At 46.2% G+C, this 18051-nt stretch overlaps 3 protein-coding genes and 1 long non-coding RNA gene across 6 annotated transcripts in view; 2 read left to right on the forward strand and 2 right to left on the reverse strand.

Annotated features, from left to right (window-relative positions):
- Positions 1-2426, forward strand: part of COQ10B (coenzyme Q10B) — a 15309-nt gene extending 12883 nt beyond the window's left edge. The window contains exon 6 of the transcript XR_013183010.1: positions 2290-2426. The gene's annotated coding sequence lies outside the window, so the exon portion shown is untranslated. The remainder of the gene's footprint in view (positions 1-2289) is intronic.
- The window catches only part of HSPD1 (heat shock protein family D (Hsp60) member 1), a 9367-nt gene extending 709 nt beyond the window's left edge, over positions 1-8658 (reverse strand). Inside the window, exons 1-10 of the mRNA XM_054636557.2 lie at positions 8500-8658; positions 7549-7724; positions 4564-4816; positions 3951-4033; positions 3285-3380; positions 2904-2997; positions 2343-2511; positions 1994-2093; positions 931-1176; positions 553-727 (exon numbers count right to left, since the gene is read on the reverse strand). Coding sequence (XP_054492532.1) covers positions 553-727; positions 931-1176; positions 1994-2093; positions 2343-2511; positions 2904-2997; positions 3285-3380; positions 3951-4033; positions 4564-4816; positions 7549-7722 — 1390 coding nt within the window. The 5' untranslated portion in view covers positions 7723-7724; positions 8500-8658. The remainder of the gene's footprint in view (positions 1-552; positions 728-930; positions 1177-1993; positions 2094-2342; positions 2512-2903; positions 2998-3284; positions 3381-3950; positions 4034-4563; positions 4817-7548; positions 7725-8499) is intronic.
- On the forward strand, positions 8205-13333 carry HSPE1 (heat shock protein family E (Hsp10) member 1). 2 transcript variants are annotated; one of them, XM_077181221.1, is made up of 4 exons: positions 8205-8249; positions 10959-11123; positions 12342-12431; positions 12977-13333. In XM_077181221.1, the coding sequence occupies exons 1-4, from the start codon at positions 8220-8222 to the stop codon at positions 13025-13027; spliced, it is 336 nt and encodes a 111-aa protein (XP_077037336.1). In that variant the 5' UTR covers positions 8205-8219; the 3' UTR covers positions 13028-13333. The 2 variants fall into 2 exon arrangements, with proteins under 2 accessions (XP_077037336.1, XP_054492536.1); XM_054636561.2 differs by lacking the exon at positions 8205-8249 and adding an exon at positions 8850-9089.
- On the reverse strand, positions 13039-18031 carry LOC129122624 (uncharacterized). Of its 2 annotated transcripts, none has more exons than XR_008534598.2 (3): positions 17663-18031; positions 15596-15765; positions 13039-14577 (listed from the first exon to the last, which is right to left on the reverse strand). It is a non-coding gene; the product is annotated as an uncharacterized LOC129122624 (long non-coding RNA). The 2 variants fall into 2 exon arrangements; XR_008534599.2 differs by having other exon boundaries at positions 16997-18031.
- Between the last annotated feature and the right edge of the window lie 20 nt (positions 18032-18051).

The following is an 18051-nucleotide window of genomic DNA, read 5'->3' on the forward strand; positions in this document are numbered from 1 at the left end:
ACTCCCACTGCCAAGGAATGCCCTAGTGCTGGAGATCAATACAAAGAGAAAACCCTCCAAGCAAAAACATAAGCTATTTTTGTCAGTTCCAGGAGGGAAGGTTCTCTGCTACTTGACACTTGCCAACAAATGAAATCTCTGCAGGATATTCATGCACATTTTAGTTTTACTTCCACAAAAAATACTAACAAGTATTATTACTCTCTACATTTATGTGCGACATGACACAAAGCCTCTTTCCATTTGATTTGCCACACAGTCTCTTGAGCGTTATTAGATTTTGTCTGTCTGCAAAGACTAAGAGCCAGCTCCCAACCCTAAACAATTGCCACTCTGTGTTGGGATACTTCTGCTTTACTGCTGCTGGGTCTTACACAGTCCAGTGAAAAAGCTCCTTCCCACTCAAAAGCAGAGACCAGCACACCAAAGAAATGTGATATTCCTAAGATCAAGTAACTAAAAACAAACTGAAAGCCACCTGATAAAGCCTCAGGACAGGGGAAAGCGTGCTTGCATCACTTCCACACACACACCTTCAAGTCATGTGCTTACCAATTTTCTGATCCTCGTTGGCTGGAGTTAAGGCATCTAAGGCTGGGATGCAGCGCAGCAGGGCACAGCCACCCCCTGGGACGATGCCCTCCTCCACGGCCGCACGGGTGGCGTTCAGGGCATCCGTGACCCTGTCCTTCTTCTCGTTCACCTCAACATCGCTGGTTCCGCCCACCTGCGGGCAGAGCAAGCCACACGTCAAGGGCTGCACAAGAGCCCAGGTGGGACAGCACTGCCGCCACCAGATTAAGCTGCCAATGCCTAACAAGTGCCAGAAAGCCAACCCACCCTCTCCCACAGTGGCAAATCTTCTTCTGTAGCTCAGCACTCAAGAGGCCTAAGCTTTAATTCATTATGATTTTACCAAGTTCTTCATACCTTCAATACTGCTACTCCATCAGAGAGCTTGGCCAGTCGCTCATTCAGTTTCTCTTTTTCATATTCACTGGTGGTAACCTCTAGCTGTTCGATTATTTCTTGAATGCGTTTTTCAATCTGAGCCTTTTCACCCTTCCCCTTGAGGAGCATGGTGTCATCTTTTGTCACAATGACCTCTCCAACTTTACCAAAGTCATGAGGCTGAATATCTTCTACATTTAGGTTCAAACCCTCTTCTCCAAACACCTGAAAGAAATTATGTGAAAAGCTGCAATTCACAGGTTCCCCACACATTGGGTATTTTTATCTACAAGTACATGAACACATACAGCAGGCTAATGGTGCAGAATAACCACATTACTGCAGTTGCACCCTCTGGGTGAAGAACATCTTCCTGATATTCAACTTAAACCTCCCCTGACACAGTTTCATGGTGTTTCCTTCAGTCCTGTCATCGTCATCTCCTTGTATTTTGAGATGTCATAGATACTGATATGTCACTGACTGAAGAACAGTTTGCTGGTTGGTTACTTTGTGCTGCCATTACCTTAAACATTTATTTCAACAGTATCCTCTGGGTCCTAATATAATGGTATGATTTTGAAGTGCATATTAAAAAAGGGCAGCATAAAGGGACATTAATCAACTCATCAACTAGATGCAAAATTTAGTAGTAAGAAAATTCATTCAGTCAATTTCAAACATTTAAAATAATTATATTTGCCACATCTGAGTCCAGGCAATTGTTTATAGAGGCAACAATTGCCTTGGAGTTCCTCCTTTCCCTTAAAAACCGAAATCCTGCAAGGAGATCTCATGTGACTTCAGTCAGTCACAAGGACATATGGTTGGCCAGGACTGCATTACACAGCAATTATCAGCGTCTGCATTTTAAACAACAGGAAGTTTCAAACATCAGTTACTGTTACATTTTTGAAAGAACAGAATACAGCCTGCAACTCCGCAAATACAAGCCAAGGACCTAAAAATGCACAGTATTTTCCTCCTTGAAAAGCATTAACATCCTTTGGAGCAAAAATCCACTGAAAACATCATTACTTACAGCACCACCAGTTGCAATCGCCATGTCTTTAAGTTGGTTTTTCCTGTTGTCACCAAAACCTGGTGCTTTTACAGCAACAACCTGAAGGCCGACCTTCAGTCTAAAGACAAAAATTCAGAGAATGAGTCTCATTACTAAGCCAAATTATTTCAGTGCAGCTCTAGCAGTCAAGCAAACGAAGAGACCATCACAAACTGAGATGGTTTTCTCAAAAAGGTAGTTAGGACACAACTGGATTTCTACCTGAGTTGATACAAAGCATGGTGGTGTTAAAAGCTGCTGTTTCTTTGGCACAGGTAAAAGAACAACCAGCCATACACCATAGAAAAAAATGGATTTTAATCCTCACCTGTTCAAGACTAGAGTGCTGAGGGCTTCTCCATCAACATCTTCAGCAATGATGACCAAAGGTTTGCGGTTGGCATTGGCAATTTCAAGAGCTGGAACTATGGACTGTACACTAGAGATTTTCTTTTCACTGATCAAAACATAAGCATCCTGGAATTCACATTTCTGCCCTGCAGAAACAACATGCATTATCTGAACAGTTCCATTACAAAAACATATCAAGCATTCTTTTAACTTAAGCAGGTGTTTTGTAGCAATGGTTGCACTTTCCAACTGCATTAAGAAAAAGACAACTTGTTTTCTCCAAGACTCCACTCTCAATTCTCCATTGTTCTGCTGTGTTGCAAGGCCAGCCTGTGCTCACAGGAACACTTTACAGAGAAGGAAAAGGAACCCCCAACCCTCCAAGCTTTTAGCACGTTCAAGTTTCTGATGGGCAAGGAGCCCCTGCTCTATTTGCTGTGGTGCCCAGCATAAGGGACTGCAAAGCCTTTAACAGGTGCCATTATTTCTGACTGACACAAGCCACTGGAGGTGTTTGACATAACTTATTGTAACTCACCTTTAGTTGTGTTAATAAAATATGGAGAGATGTAGCCTCTGTCAAATTTCATACCCTCAATGATTTCCAGTTCATCATTTAGAGTTTTTCCATCCTGTTTAGATGCAAGAAAGTCTGCATTAAAATCTCTCTGGTTTGCTGCCAAAAGCACAAGTACAGTTTTAGCATATCATGCACAATAGATTGAAAGGCTCTGGATCCCCCATCAGTTTCATGTGCTTCTCTCCAAAACAGGAAGAAGGAACAGTGATCAAACTCTGATCCAAAGGAGCTGGGGAGGAATTATGGTGGGGATTATGGAATGGGAGCTGCAGCAACAGCATCACACATGACAGAAGCCAGCCCTAACAGAGCAGAGACAGTCACTTGGCCAGTTCTTACCTTGACAGTGATCACACCCTTTCGTCCAACTTTTTTCATTGCATCAGAGATTATATTGCCAATTTCCTGATCTCCATTTGCTGATATTGTGGCAACCTGAAAGGATAAGGCATTTAATCTCATTTCCCAATGCAAGGTGCTTCCTCATGATAAAAAAAATCAGAATAACCATGTGCAATGCTGACATTTCTGCCAAGGCAGGGCAGCAGAGTGCAGCACACTCACAGCAGGAGGGCTCAGGCCCGTGGGCAGCTGCAGCACAGATTCCCTGAGCCAGACTCCCTGCCTGGACTCACACCCAGGCCACCTCCAGGCACAGGCACAAATAACCCAGGACCACCAACACACCTGGACCTGATTCCCCACAGCAGATCTGCCACACCCTCAGTACTCTGCCATCACTTCCATTCACTACAGAGCTTTGCTCCCATCAATTCTTCCCAAGTACACACATTTATGTTTTAAGACCATACTTTGGAATGAAAAAATCTGCCCACTTCTGGAGGAGCCTCTAGCAGTGCAATTGAAGACTATTTCTGATGTATAAAGAAAAGTACCCAGTGTCAAGATGCACACAACATAACTTCATTAAACCTAGTTTCACAAAACTTTCTGAGAAACAGCTGCCTAAATTTGGGCTACATTTTATTGTGTGTTTTTTCTTACCTGTGCAATTTCTTCTGGAGTTGTAACAGGTTTTGACAGCTTCTTCAGTTCAGCTGTGATGGCATCCACTGCCAGCATCACCCCTGAGGATGAACAGGGCGCTTGTGAGTGAACAAAACAAGGTACAGAGCACAGAAAACACAAACCAAGCATCCACCCACCACAACAAACAGGTTTGCCTTCAAACAGAAGTCCACACTGCAAAAATGTTTGCACATTCAAAACCAAATGATTGTTGTTCCATACTGTCATTTGTTGTTCCATACTGTCACAGTATGCAGTGCTGGGTTTTTTGAAATTAGTGTGAAATACTGTCATGATTGAAATTCCTAACAGATTTATTTACATGGCTATGGTATTAACTACATGCAGAAATGGCTTTAATTGGAATTCACTTACAACAAATAAAAGAAGTTGACTGTATGTAAAATAGTACAATGATCAGACAAATTAATGGTTCCTCAGAGTTCACAGTATAAAAAAACATCATTTCTGCTCTCTAAAGATCATATAAACCCTTTATGGTGCCTCTTCAAACAGAAAACAAGTCAAATTTAGGATATGAAAAATAAAAGACAACGATCAAACATTAAAAACAACAGGAAAAAGTTACCCCTCCTGATTTCTACTGGGTTGGCTCCTTTGCTGATCTTCTCAAAGCCCTCCTTGGCAATGGCTCGTGCCAGGACTGTTGCAGTAGTGGTACCATCTCCTGCCTCCTCGTTGGTATTGTTGGCAACGTCTTGGACTAACTTGGCTCCAATGTTCTTGTATTTGTCTTTCAAGTCAATTGCCTTTGCTACTGTCACACCATCTTTTGTCACTTTGGGACTTCCCCAGCTTTGTTCAATAATAACTGTTCTTCCCTAGGGGGACAAAAACCAAATTTTAAATCCAAGCAAACCCAAAGCATGTTACCATCAAGAGCTCAACTGAGAATTTTGAACAGTTGCAGCTGAACACCTTACACAGGGCATTCAGCTGGGACTTCTCAAACACACACTTTAATACCAAGGTTCTCCAAAAACAGAAAAATGGCTCAAAGGCTTTATACTTCCACAGAATGACACTCCATTCTTCAGCCATACTGCTTAAGTCTGCAATTAAGTAACGCTGACCTTAGAGAAAAACCTGAAGAGATTCCCTCTAATACTAATATTTTAGCCCAAAATTAAAAATATAGCAATTAGAATAAATTTTCAAAATTTTCATCAGATCACAATATGCATTCTTTGTGATTGAAAAACAAATAAAAGCTCAATTTGTTGCATGTGCTGGAAGGAAAAAAAGCAGACTTGCAAACCTCAGTAGTGATTAGTAAATAGTGATTAGCAAAGACAACTGAGAACACTCCAAATTTGTATTCATGTGTTACAGTAATTTCTTACCCACTGCAAGTTACCAAGCTTTTCTCATCTCAGCTCACACTTGGATCCAACTGAAAAGCTGGAGTACTGTAACTAACAGACACAGCTAACACGGGAAACTGTGACCCATACAGGTTCACCATAAGGCAAATGCTCCTGCTTGTTCACAGGTGAATCCAGTAGCCAATACCTTTCCCAAACAAACACGTTCCAGTTTGAGCTGGAGGCAGCAGAAACGCAGGGAGCCCCTCTGGTTTACTGCTGCCCTGAAACTCCTCTTCTGTCCCGAGAGCTGGGGCTGCTGGAGGAGCACAGGGAGAGCGAGTGCCCCTGCTCAGCACTGTCCCTGCACGAGTGCCCTCCCTCGGTGAGTCAGGTCCGGCTCCAGCCTGAGCTCTGCCAGCCCAGCCGGGCAAGGATTCCCGTGCAGGGCTGTGGTGCCCGGAGCCCCTCCCCTGCTCAGAGCCCACCCACATCTGCCTCAATGACTGAACCAGCCCTGGCTGCCTGCCAGGCACGAGGCCTCGCTGCTCCTGAAGCACAACCACCCCAGCAGCCTTAAGGTTCTGCTTCAGTTCCTCAGGCTGAACCTGGGGAACGGCTTATGGAAATTTCCCACTGTGCCGTGGAACAGTTATGCCAAAATGCATTCCCTACTACTATCTTATTTGACTTGCACTTCTAAATATAAAAGTGAATCAAGAGTAAGAAAACTCCTCTCTGGAGGAGCATGCTACCAGTACGTTTTTCATATAATGTCTCCTAGTTTGCTTAATTCTCTTTTGTATTTTGATATGGTCTTATTACTAGTGTTTGGTTTGCAGCTCTGAGAAGAGGAGCACAACAAAACCCACAGATAACAAATCACATGAAAGGGCCTGCTCCCAGCAAAAACACCTGCCTGTGCTCCTGAAGAAGGGAACAAACATCACCAGTAAGTGCACAGGCATTTCGAATGGTCTGCAATATTGAGAAGCTGAGCCCCCACACAAACCAGTTCTGTTCAACATGCTGGAGCATACCAAAAGATTGTGTGAGACTGCAAATTGGGCTCCTTAAAATGTAGAACAGGCCCAAAGGAGGTTTCCTCACCAGACTGATGTTTCTTAAAAATGCCAGAGGCTGACTCAGGCACTGGAGTAACCCCTCCATTTTTACATGAAGCACAGCATAACCAGCAAAAATCCCCTAAGATTGCATGAAGTTGCATCAGCAACTGCCCTTTAGCCAGTGGATTAGAACTATGCTGCAGCATTCACAGAGTAGCCTGATCCAAAAAACCAGGAGTTAAATTAACCAACTACACTTAAACTTTGTTCCTTTGTGGAAGTAGCCACAGTTTCCTGACAAAATTGTTCCTTAATCTTCATTTGCTCAGCTTTATGGCATTTTTGCCTTTGAATGAAGCTGGTAGAGCACTAAAAATGTGCAGAAAATACATGAAATAATGTTACAGAGGCCAAGCAGCCCTCAGAAGAACTATCATGCACATGCTGTTACAGGGAACAGATATTCACATAAGCCCCAAGAAAATCAGTGTCTCTTACTCAAAAAGAGGAATCTCATTTCAAGCCCCACTGCACATTGCATGACTATGCAGAATACCATAGCTGGTTTTCCAAGAGACCCAGATCTCCCTTACAGGACAGAATATAGGGTAACACAAATTAATGCCTCTACCTTGAAATTTCACTTAGGCTGGTAATATTCACCAGCCAACTGAGAACTCAACATTACACTTTAGATATTTTTTAAAGCTTATTAATATTTAAAAGGTTAACTAATACAAAATTGTAATTCGTAAAAAAAAAATTAACAAACAAAACACGCATCATAAAAAAATCCAACCAAGCCACCCACATGGTAATTAACCAACCCCACGACACAGACAGTTACATTATCTACAGCACTGTTACAGGTTATCAACTGAGCTGGTAACACATTATGCACATGTCCTTAACCTTCAAACTGTTCAGACGAATATAATGTACCTTCACAGGAATCCAAGCAATTTTACTTTGTTACTACAAAAAGCACATGCACTACTGTCCCACTTTTGATGGACATGAGAATACAGCTGCTTGCAGGAGCCTGTCCATTCCCCAAGCCCTTTGCGTTGCAGTTCTGCAAACACAATCGTGCGGCTCCACCGAGAGAAACCCAACAACTGCTCTCTGTTACAATATTTTCAGCCAGGTCTGTGCTGACATAAAGGCCCAGTCTTCCATTACCTTTGGCCCCATGGTGACAGCTACAGCATCTGCTAAAAGATCTACTCCTTGTAGCATCAGAGCTCTCGCGTCTGCTCCGAACTTCACATCTTTTGCATAGGCTCGTGTTAGGTGGGGGGCGAGGGCTCTGGACACTGGCCTTATCTGACGGAGTACTGTAGATAAACGGAGCATGTCTAAAATATTAAAAGAAACGTAGAGAAAAACAAAACAGAAAAAAGCATTATAGCTTTGCGCAGCTACTTCTACAGGAAAACAGGGGGAACAAATTTAGGAAGGAAAGCAGGCAGGATGAATTTTTAATTTTTCGACCGGCTGAAATCGAGACACACAATCAACGGCAAGTACCGAGCTGGGTGTCCCCGATCTTCCCGCCGAGACCCGCGCGGAGCAGCTCCTCCCTGCGCGGCCTGCAGCACGTCCGAGCGCCTCCCGCCCGGAGCGGGGCAGGACACGGCGAGGGCACCGCGGAGCGCCTGCGGCTCCATGTGCTCGGCGCGGGGGCCGCGCCCGCCTGCCCGCAGCTGCAGCAGCAGGGCCGTGCCGAGGGGAGCTCGGGTACTGCTCCCGCACCCCGCTAGGCCACCAAGGGCACAGAGAAGAGAGACAAGGCCGCGACCGCCACCGCGGGCCCGCCGGAGCCCCCAGGCCGGGCAGGGCCCCGCAGGCACATGGCGCTGCACCAGGACACGCGCAGCAAGGTCAGCGCCGCCCGCCCCCCACCGCCGCCCACCGCGCCACCAGCGGCCCGCAGGGAGGTGCAGGCCCCGCTCCCGCCACCCGGGCGCACCGCCTGCATCACGGCCGCCCCCCGCTCCGGCCGCTCGGGCCCAGCCGCTCCCAGCGCACGGCCCGGCCGGTAACCGCGGCCAAAGGGGTGACGGTCCCCACGCCCTCCCCAGACCGGGTAGAGCGGCGCGGGCCCAGCGGCCCGGCCGCGTTCCCGCTCACCTGCGGCAACGCGGGAGCAGCACCGCGGCTCTGCGGACTCGCGGGCACGTCTGGCGCGGCGGCGGCGGGCGGCGCTCGGCACTCACCGCCTCGGCCCCGCCCCCGCGCCGCCGCCGGCCCATGTGCGGCTCCGGCCGCCCGGCCCCGGAACCAGCATGGCCTCCGCGCCCGCCCACAGCCCGCCTGCCGCGCTGCGCAGCGGGCTAAAATGCGCATGCGCTAAGGGTTTGTAGCATGAACTATTCATGTTCCGGGGCCCGGCGATTCCAGAACCTTCTGGAACGCTCATGCTCGCCGCGGGTCAGAGGTGAGCTGACCTCACTTCCGTGCGGGGCCCGGCCTGGGGCGCCGCAGGAGCTGTGCAGCGGGTCCCCGGTGCCGCCAGGGCGCAGCCGTTCCCGGGACCGGGATGGCGCCGCAGAGGTTGAAAAAAAACAGCGGCGCTAAACCTCCCCGGGGCTGGGGGAGGGGGTCGGGGCTGCTCCGCCCCGGGGCGGGGCGCCGGTCGCGCATGCGCACGCCGTGACCTTCCTCACGTGTGTGCTGGCGGTGGCGCGGTCACTCGGTGCGGGCGGCGCGGGAGCATCATGGTGAGTGCCGGGGCCGCCGCCGCCGCCACTGCTGCCGCCATCTCCCCAGCGCTGCCGCAGGCCCGCTCCCGGGCTGCCCGCCGCCGCGGGGACAGACAGCCCGCACGGCCTGGCGGCGCCCCTGCTCCTCCCCGCGGTTGGGTCGCTGCCGGGGCCCCGAGCAGCCGCGCACGGGTGTGCTCGGTCCCTGCCGTGCCCGCGGGCAGCGCTGGGTCGCGGGGGGACCTGGGAAGATGGAGCCGGGGGGTGGCGGCGCCGCAAGGTCACGCAGTCCGTGGGGCAGAGGGACTCCCCCGGCAGGCGCGGGGGCTGCGGGCCGGACGTGGCGGGAGGTTTGCAGGGGCTGCCTTTGGCTGCGCGCACACTGGAGCTCAGGGTTCCTCCCGCCGCAGTAACGGGAGCGGCCCCGTGACAGCAGCGCTGCAGGGCAGGGCCGTGCAGGCCACGGCTGATCTCTGTGGAGATAGACAAGAAACCTGTGCCACGCTCCGGAGCTCTCTTTTCTATAAGTTTTGTAAAATTTTTTATAAAGAAGGAGAGTTTCACTGAGTTGCCCTTGTTCTCGCAGTGAAACTTGATTCTTAGGATAATAATATCGTGAAGAATTAAAACTTAGTGTAAAATATTGATGGTTATAAGTCTGGCAGCTTTATTTCTGGTAAACATAGAACAGCTCTTAAAAAGGAGGGTCAGCGATATTATCTTCACAGAATGGAAACGTACACAACTGGCAGCCTTTTCCCTTGGTTATCTTTCATCCCTGTGCTGCTGGCAGCAGTCAAATACAGCATCTTCCATGTGCTGCCCTTTGCTCGTGCTCTGCCCATGGCTTTGCTTTCTGCTCCTTCTCAAGTGTGTGTGGATAGCGATGAGTGCCAGCAAAGGGCACACGGATGCCAGGCCCTTCTAGCTCTTTCTCTGAGCGTGGGCTCTGTACCTGTCCAGTGGAGCACTATCTCCATGTGACTTGGCAGCCTGCCATATCTTTCCTTCTAAATCAAAGCAAGTTCCTTCTTCCTGACCCCCGTGCGTTGGGATAAGTGCATTTGCTTGCATTTATCTGGCCTATGGCGGTTAGACTGCTGGTTCTGAAATGCAGACAGATAGCAGAAAGTAGTTGCAAAAAAACCCCAAACCTAACCCAAATGTGAGGGAAAAACCCAACAACTTAATCAAAACCCTTCACCTTGACTCTGGTTAAGCAGAAGCAGATACTAAAGCAGTTGAGCTAGAAGGGTGCCTACTTTCTCATTTTCTTGACTTAAACTTTCTTGTAATTTTTTCTGAATCTGTTGGTAGAAGTTGGTATAAGCACCAGCACTGTGGCTCAGGCTGCAGATTCTCACTGTTTTTTTGGTGAAAGGGTTATGCTTCAAAGCACCTAAGAAAGACTGACAGTGGGGCACCTGGCTAGACCTGTGCTTCTAAACCTGTTCACAAGTATAGGTGCAGCTCTTCCAGGGAGTCCTTAATCTTCATTAGATCTGGTTGTGAACTGGAGAAACCCAGTTCATATAATCATCAATAATGGTGTTCACCACGCTATAGCAACTGAGGGTTTGGTGTTAAAAGCCTAGAGGCTTTTCCAGACAGAGGAGTCTGCTCATCCGTGGGTGGTTTATTCCCCAGCTGGAATATATCTTCTACAGCTGAATTGTCAGGATTGCCCAGCATCTGCCTGTGCCTTCAGGAGTTTCTGATGCAATCAGAGCTGCTATTTGCTGCTATTAAATAAGTGCCTAGCAGTTGTCTTACACTATTCATCTCTCTCAAAAGAGAAACCATTATGTGTCGGGGTTTTAAAATTCCTTTTAATTGCAGTTTTTGTTGTAATGGCTCTCTTGTTATAATGTACAATTGCTTCCACAGGCAGGAAAAGCATTTAGGAAATTTCTCCCCCTCTTTGATCGTGTACTGGTTGAGCGATGTGCCGCTGAGACAGTAACCAAAGGAGGAATCATGATACCAGAAAAATCCCAAGGGAAGGTACTACAAGCAACAGTAGTAGCAGTTGGATCTGGAGGCAGAGGAAAGGTAATTACCCAAAGCATTCCCTTTGGGTAGAACCAGTAATGAATGGGGTGGTGGTAGCTGCAATATTGCCATAAGAGTGGGATGGTTGTAGTGCAAAAGTGGTTGACAAAAATGGAGGACTGTGATGGCTGAAATTGCAAGTGGAGATTCAAAAAGCAGGTAGAAATCTCAAATTGTCCTGAAATGAACTCCAGCATTCCTTTAATCATTTATAAAATGGAGTGGGGTTTCTTTTGTTTGCTCTTGGTGGTGGGGAGTTTTTTGGGGAGGTGTTGGTGGTGTTAGTTTATTTTAAATATGTAGAGAGTGTTTTGTGTGATACCGTGTTTCATCACATCTCAGCCAAAACCTTGAGGGACCAGCAGACTTCTTTGTTAAAATTATTACATGCTCAAATGTCTGTGACTTGTGAGCAGGGTGGAACCCCAAAATGTGGGGGTTCCACAAAATATAAAATGCCTATTTATTGGCTGCCTTGTGCTGTGTCCAATACCATTGTCCATAAGGATTAGGCTTCTTGGACTAAAGAAGGTCAGCAATCAAAGGAAATAAGTGTTGAGTGACTGCTTGTTAATTTTGCACATTGGATACGTATATGGAAATAAGACAGTTCACAAAAAGGCCAGTGCCTGGGGGCTTCCACATCAGAAGGGCTGGTTCTCCATCAGAGCAGTGTTCAGTCAGTAGCAATGCTGGAAAGCAGGTTAAATTTCAACCTGGGCACATTGCCTTGGCCTTTCTTTACCATGAGTCCCTCTCTACATCCCACGCTGGTTTGTGTCAGGATCTGATTTTTAACATTTTATGTTGTGAAAGGGTGATAATATTTGACTAATGTGTTAATGTTTTGCTTGTAATACAAAAATTTCATTAAACTCTATCAGGTGTTTCTAAACAATTGAATTGATGGCAACAGTGACAAGTTGATCAAAGTTACAGAAATGGGAAGGTACTTTTTAAACTGGCTCTTGGAGAAATTATCCTTGATTGTAGAATATGGAGATGAACTTTGTGCCTTGGTTTTACAAGGGGGTTTCATGGTTCTTTAAGTGAAGTCCTATTCAGTGTGTCAAGCAAAGACCTCACACTTTAGTTTTGTCTTTACAGTCAAAACTAAATGCAGAGTTGTGATTTCCTGAATGTTTCTGTACATGGATGGACTGTTGTAGTTTGGAGGAATTCTGTTACAGAAAAGTAAGGATTTTTTTCTTTTTTCAGAATGGTGAGATTCAGCCAGTGAGTGTAAAAGTTGGTGAAAAGGTTTTGCTCCCAGAATATGGTGGCACTAAGATCGTACTGGAAGATAAGGTAGGTTTCCCAGCTTTGTGAGTGCAAATCAGAATGGTTCCTGAAACGCCAGTGATAAATACTGTGGTTGCTTTGTGCTGTTAGCACCATTCAAGAAAGGGAGCAGCTGGATCCAGCCACCTTCTGACAGCTCTGCTACTGCTGCTTCTGCCCCTGCATAAAAGGCAGCAACCACAGGAACCTCTGACCCAGCCTTTGCTGGGTGGGCAAAATGTTCCATATGTCAAGTGCATATTAGAGGGAATCCAAAAAGGCTTAGGAATTCCTGGGGGCATCCTTGTTTTTGGCAGGGAAAGCGTGCAGAATTGTTTTCTAACAGTTCTTGCGCTTTCCCACTCCTAGAAGTAGTAACTTGATAACTCTCTAAAGAGTATCTCAGGAACAAAAAGAACTTTTTCAAGACTAGCTCTACATGTTGACTTCTTGGTTAGCTTGCTTTTGATTTTGTACTTAATGGCTGCAATAATGCTGACTCAGAACAAGACAGTATTTGCAAAACAAGAAAAAATTTACATGACAGAAGCTAATGTTTCTTTTCTTTACAGGACTACTACTTGTTTAGAGATGGTGACATTCTTGGGAAATATGTGGACTAAACCTGTTGCAGTATCAGTCATCCATTCCACTAAAATGCTGAAATTTTTCTTTCATCATGTAAATAATGTCCTTTATTTTATAATAAACAGGCATTGAGTCTTTGAAATAACTTGTGATCTCACTGTAACGATGGAACACAAATAAAAATATGTACAGTCAGAAATCAGTTGCTCTTGCTTGAGTTCCATTGAACAGTGAAATTTGGATGACCACCAACCAGCCTTAACTATTCCAAACAACATCATTTTATATCCTTATCTCTGTACTGAGATTGTAAAGGTCTTTACAATAAACTGATAAAACTATTCTGCTTCTGTCTCAGTTTCTGCTGTTGCTCAGTGAAACTGAGTCTCGATGTGTAATGAGCTCTCTGCACCATTCAATGGTAGTAATATGTTATTTTCACCAAGTTTGTATAAAATGAGCTTAAAATGGTTACCAGACAGATGCAGTCTTGCTGAGGATTTTATCCAGTTCCCTTGCACATTGGACTCCTGAGATAGCATGGGTTCTTCTAACTTCTGTCTGAAGACCCTGAAACACTGAAGGCTAAGGCACACAAACAACCTGTCCCCCAGCACTTGGAAGGAGCTTGGTACCAGTCATGTCTCTGCTGTTGGAGGATCATCCAGTTCCCACATGGAGCAGATAAGAATTAATGGTTATTCTTGCTTATCACTCACTAAACTTTACCAATAGAAAATAAAAAAACTCCCCTGTCAGTTAATCAGGCAGAAGAGGGGCTGATGCTGATCTTAAATGAAGTTTCTTTACTGATTACCACACCATCACACCCAGATCTTGAGCTTTCCCTTTTCCCTGCTTTGACAAATTCCATTTCCTTTACCCTTAACACACCATTCTTAAATAGCAAGACACTGACTTAGCTAATGCTGAAGCAATTAAATTTCTGTATTCCTGGCCACCTTCTTTTGCCTTGACAAGGATTCAGGGTTGTAGGTGCAGGAGCACCCAGATCTGCACTGTTCCTCAGAAGGCTTTCAAAGCTGGGGTGCACAGAGGGATCTAGTGCAGCCCAAGAACAGAAAGTGCCTTAAGGTGCTTTTGGGGTAATCCTAGTGAAGTCAGTCAGTACATGACTTATTGCTGCTGAAACTTCACTGGCAGGAATTAAATTCCACTTTTCCCTCATCCTAGTCATGCTGATAGGAACGCGGCACTATTAGATACATTATAACCCTTATTCCAGAGGTACCAGTAAGAACTGTAACAAAATATTTTTCAGATCTCCACTCAGATGCTGCAGTGAGGGACTCAAGCTCTGCCACAGTTTGAAACACAATGTATTTTCTGCCAGCACAAAGTCCCTGCCATCAGCTGCACAGCACAGAGGTCAGCTGGAGCGAGGCTTTTCCCTAGATGCCATCGATCACCCAGCCATTCCAGCAGGAGCTGCATTTGCCAGGCTTGGCTGCGATGGCTTTTGCTCCCCTTTGCTGTGGGGTGCTTGCTCTTGGCTGCTTACCTCTGCTTGCTCTGGAACTGAAGACAAACCAGGCACTGCTCCGGGGGTTAAATTTGCACTGAACTGTGGACAGACAGGGAAGATGCTAAATTAATAAAAATACACTTTTTAGTATAAAAGACTTACATCTTGAAATCTGCCGTGTTGCAGTTTTACTTCAGTAGTTACAGCACTGCACCTTCAAGCTGAAACTTCAGATAATCACAGCCCAAGGACCTTGCAAGACAATTGATTGTGTAATGAAACACAAACTCCCTGTGAAGCATTATCTCCCACTGCAGCCAGCATGCCTTTATCTCCCAGGATAAGGCAGGCAGTCTGCTGCAGTCACACAGCAAAGAGGAGAAGGTGTTTTAAATATTTACAAATGGCTGAGAGACCCTGTACCCCATCTCAAGGTGCAGTAGGAATTAACTGCCAACAGAGAAATGTTCAGGCCTAAAATTTCACCATTTCTTTCCATAATGGCTGTAAAAGATATGAACTGCATAGGATCCCTCTGAGCCCTCACCACACAACCTGGCTGCCCCCAGCTCCACTTTCAGGCCAGCAGGTTTTCAGCAGCTTATGCTGAAACAGATACAATGCCTATTTATTAAAATATAAAATGCCTATTCATTATAGAAATAAAATAAAATATAAAATGCCTATTTATTAAACTTAGCATGGCTGTATCTAGTACAGTTTACGTAGGTGATTAAAAACAGAGGTCACACTTCATGGGAATAAGTAATTTATGGATGTGGGGGAAAGAGAGTGTTCCTAGTACTAATTACATGGAGGACACACTGGAACATTTGCTGGATTGACAGGAATGTTCCATCCTTGTACCACAAGGCTCTCTCTGCAAGCAAGGACAAGGCAACTGCCACCCAGGCAAGGTGATCCATCTGTGTTACTGCCTCTCAGGCCATGACTGAGTGCCAAATCCCATATCCCTCGGGTTCTTCAGGCAAGGACAGACAGTCACAAACCCTCTTTCTTTACTACGTTCTTCCTGTAGGGAATTAGGCTTCTTTCCACTGTTTTCTACATGGTCTAAAACCTGCAGTTTTGGTGTAAATGCTGCTTATTGCCCCACCTGCTTTTTTGAGGAGATACAGTCTTCAGTCTTTCTTCAGTCTGTCTGAATCCCAAGGAAACCAGGTGGACTCCCATCTTTTGTGACTTTCTTTTCTCAACACTTCAGAATAGCTTCCATTCTCAGCAGCTGTAGTGTTTTCAGAGTTTTCTCACCCTGGTTATGTTATCCTGCCACAGTAAGAAAAGGATGGAACATTTATATGCCAATAGAGAAGAAAGGACAGACACGTCCCTAACAGCACATGCATGGTTGATAAAAGTTTGACCAAATATTAAAATTTTCATTATGAAGGCCATAAGATGAGGACCAGCTGAAACCCCAAAATTGAAAATCCTCTTGTTAAGATTTTGTTCAAAGACAGCTTGAAATTTAATGAAATGAAAATAATAAACATCTTCCAGGAATACAGGGTTAATTATCAAGGAGCAGCACAAGATAACCCTATAGAATTTAAGATCTTAATAAATGAGGCAGATTTCTTTCCTTTTTTCTGCAGGCACATGAACCATCTTCAGACTGAACTAACAGAGACATATTTTTCTCTGAGAGGTATTTCTTCATGGTCAGATTTGTTTCCATGTTAAAAGCAAGATGGCCATGAAATAAAAGTCAGGGACAAATGGAAATATCAAGTCCCCAACTTTTCTGTGCTTTAAGGTTAAACCTTGAATATGCTGATAGGAAAAAAAAAAACAATCCACAACAATAAAAGAATAATGCAAACAAGCGGCTGGATTTTGAAGGACTCAGGCAGCTAGAACTGCTTGTGTTTCAAAACTGGCTAATAATAATATCAATCTCATTAAAAAAAATATTGGAATACAGCTGGTCTGAAGAGGTACTAGGACATTTCTACTCCTCATTCCAATACACCAATTTCTCGCAGCATTTTAAACCTTTTGATAGTTTCTTACACAGCTGGGTTTCGCCACACGACCCGAAGAGCTGACATCCCTGACATGCCTGGGGCAGGAATGCTGGCCGGGAGTAAAATAGTAACTAGTGCAAACCGAGCTCCGGCGCCTGCGGGCAGGAATGCCGAGCCCCGCGTTACAGTGTAACGTGAGAGGGGCTGCTCTGCCGGCAATAGAAACGGCGGGTTGGGCGCTGCTGACCCCGTCACCCATTTCTGCTGCCCGCACATTGTCCCGCTCCCGGAACAAGCCTGGCCTCCGGAGCAAGGCAGGGCCCTGCTCACAGCCTTGCCCAAGCCAAGTCAGCATTCAAAGTGCACTTCTCTTTCTGACGGGAAAGCCTAATCAGAGACTTTTCAGTGTTTTCGATCTAGAAATGTTTCACAAATTGTAGCTCTCACGGGGTAGAAGGAAGGGGTTTTAACGTGTTATTTATAGCAAAAATAACAATTGAGTGAAGGGGAAAACTACAACCAGCACTCACCCTGAAATACGGTGGGAGCAGGGACAGCAGCAGGTAGCCAGCAGCCTTCTCCACTCTGCACCCCACAGCTGCCACCATTTATTCCCTGATTGTGTAAGGGAGGTGTCTCATGGTACCTCGCTGCTTCATCGTTCTCGCACACAGCCAGAAGCAATTCACCCCTCGCTACTCTGTACTCATTTCTACCACGTATTTTAGAGAAATAGAAGAACTTTCAAATAATTTTCTTCTCACTTACCCTACAGAAATACTATAAATCACTCTGGTCTTTCAAAATGTTTACTTGCTTGTAAGGGAGATGTATTTATCAGCCAGCTATGAGGTAACAGTGTCTTTTTTGTTTTCTTCGCAAATAGAGTCAACACCCGGCTCAGTAACCCTTGAAACTTGAGCTAACTCTGTTTGCCATTAGCACAGCAGTTTGTGCCCTCTGCAGAGCAAGCTCACAAGGGGTCTCAATCCTGCCTTTGGAGACCTAGAAAGGTTTCCTACCTACTTTAAAATTATTTTGCCCCACACAACCATTGCTAGGGCGGGGTTTTACTCATTATTTTTAAAATAAATCTTGAATATTGAACTCTGAATAATTTTAAAATCCACATCCTTGTAGTTTGTATTGCACAGAGCATCAGGGGCTCGGTTGTACAGACAGCAGCGAGGACTAACCTTGGGTGAGCGTACGCACAGCCGGGGCTGGCGGGGGGATGCTGATCAAACGGGATGAAATACGATGAATTTCCCAATAACCACTCAACCCATCAATCTCCGTGCGAGGCTTCACCTCACAAACCGGGTCACTCGCTGCGACACCGGTCCCGCCGCGCAGCGCCGAGCGGCCGCCCCAAACGTCCCCACTCGCGGCTCTGTGCGTGTGTGTGTGCGGGTGTCAGTGTTGTCTCAGGAATACAAAATTCTGCTCTGACAGAGGGACCCGCAGGGCACCACGCTCACAGGGAAGCATCCGTGGCCTCCAGCGCCGCGCAGAGGAGAGCGCGATAGCGCTGCCGGGCGGGAAGGGGCAGGGACGGGGAATGGGGCGGCCTCATCACCACCGC

Source organism: Agelaius phoeniceus, chromosome 7 (assembly GCF_051311805.1).
Source record: "Agelaius phoeniceus isolate bAgePho1 chromosome 7, bAgePho1.hap1, whole genome shotgun sequence".
NCBI classification, from domain to species: domain Eukaryota; kingdom Metazoa; phylum Chordata; class Aves; order Passeriformes; family Icteridae; genus Agelaius; species Agelaius phoeniceus.

What these genes read in the sequence shown, in the direction of transcription:
- HSPE1 (XM_077181221.1), top strand. Translation starts at nt 8,220, where the DNA reads ATGGCGCTGCACCAGGACACGCGCAGCAAG. An exon ending in ACCAGGACACGCGCAGCAAG is followed by an intron (nt 8,250 to 10,958) that starts GTCAGCGCCGCC and finishes TTGCTTCCACAG; the next exon opens with GCAGGAAAAGCATTTAGGAA. An exon ending in GATCTGGAGGCAGAGGAAAG is followed by an intron (nt 11,124 to 12,341) that starts GTAATTACCCAA and finishes TTCTTTTTTCAG; the next exon opens with AATGGTGAGATTCAGCCAGT.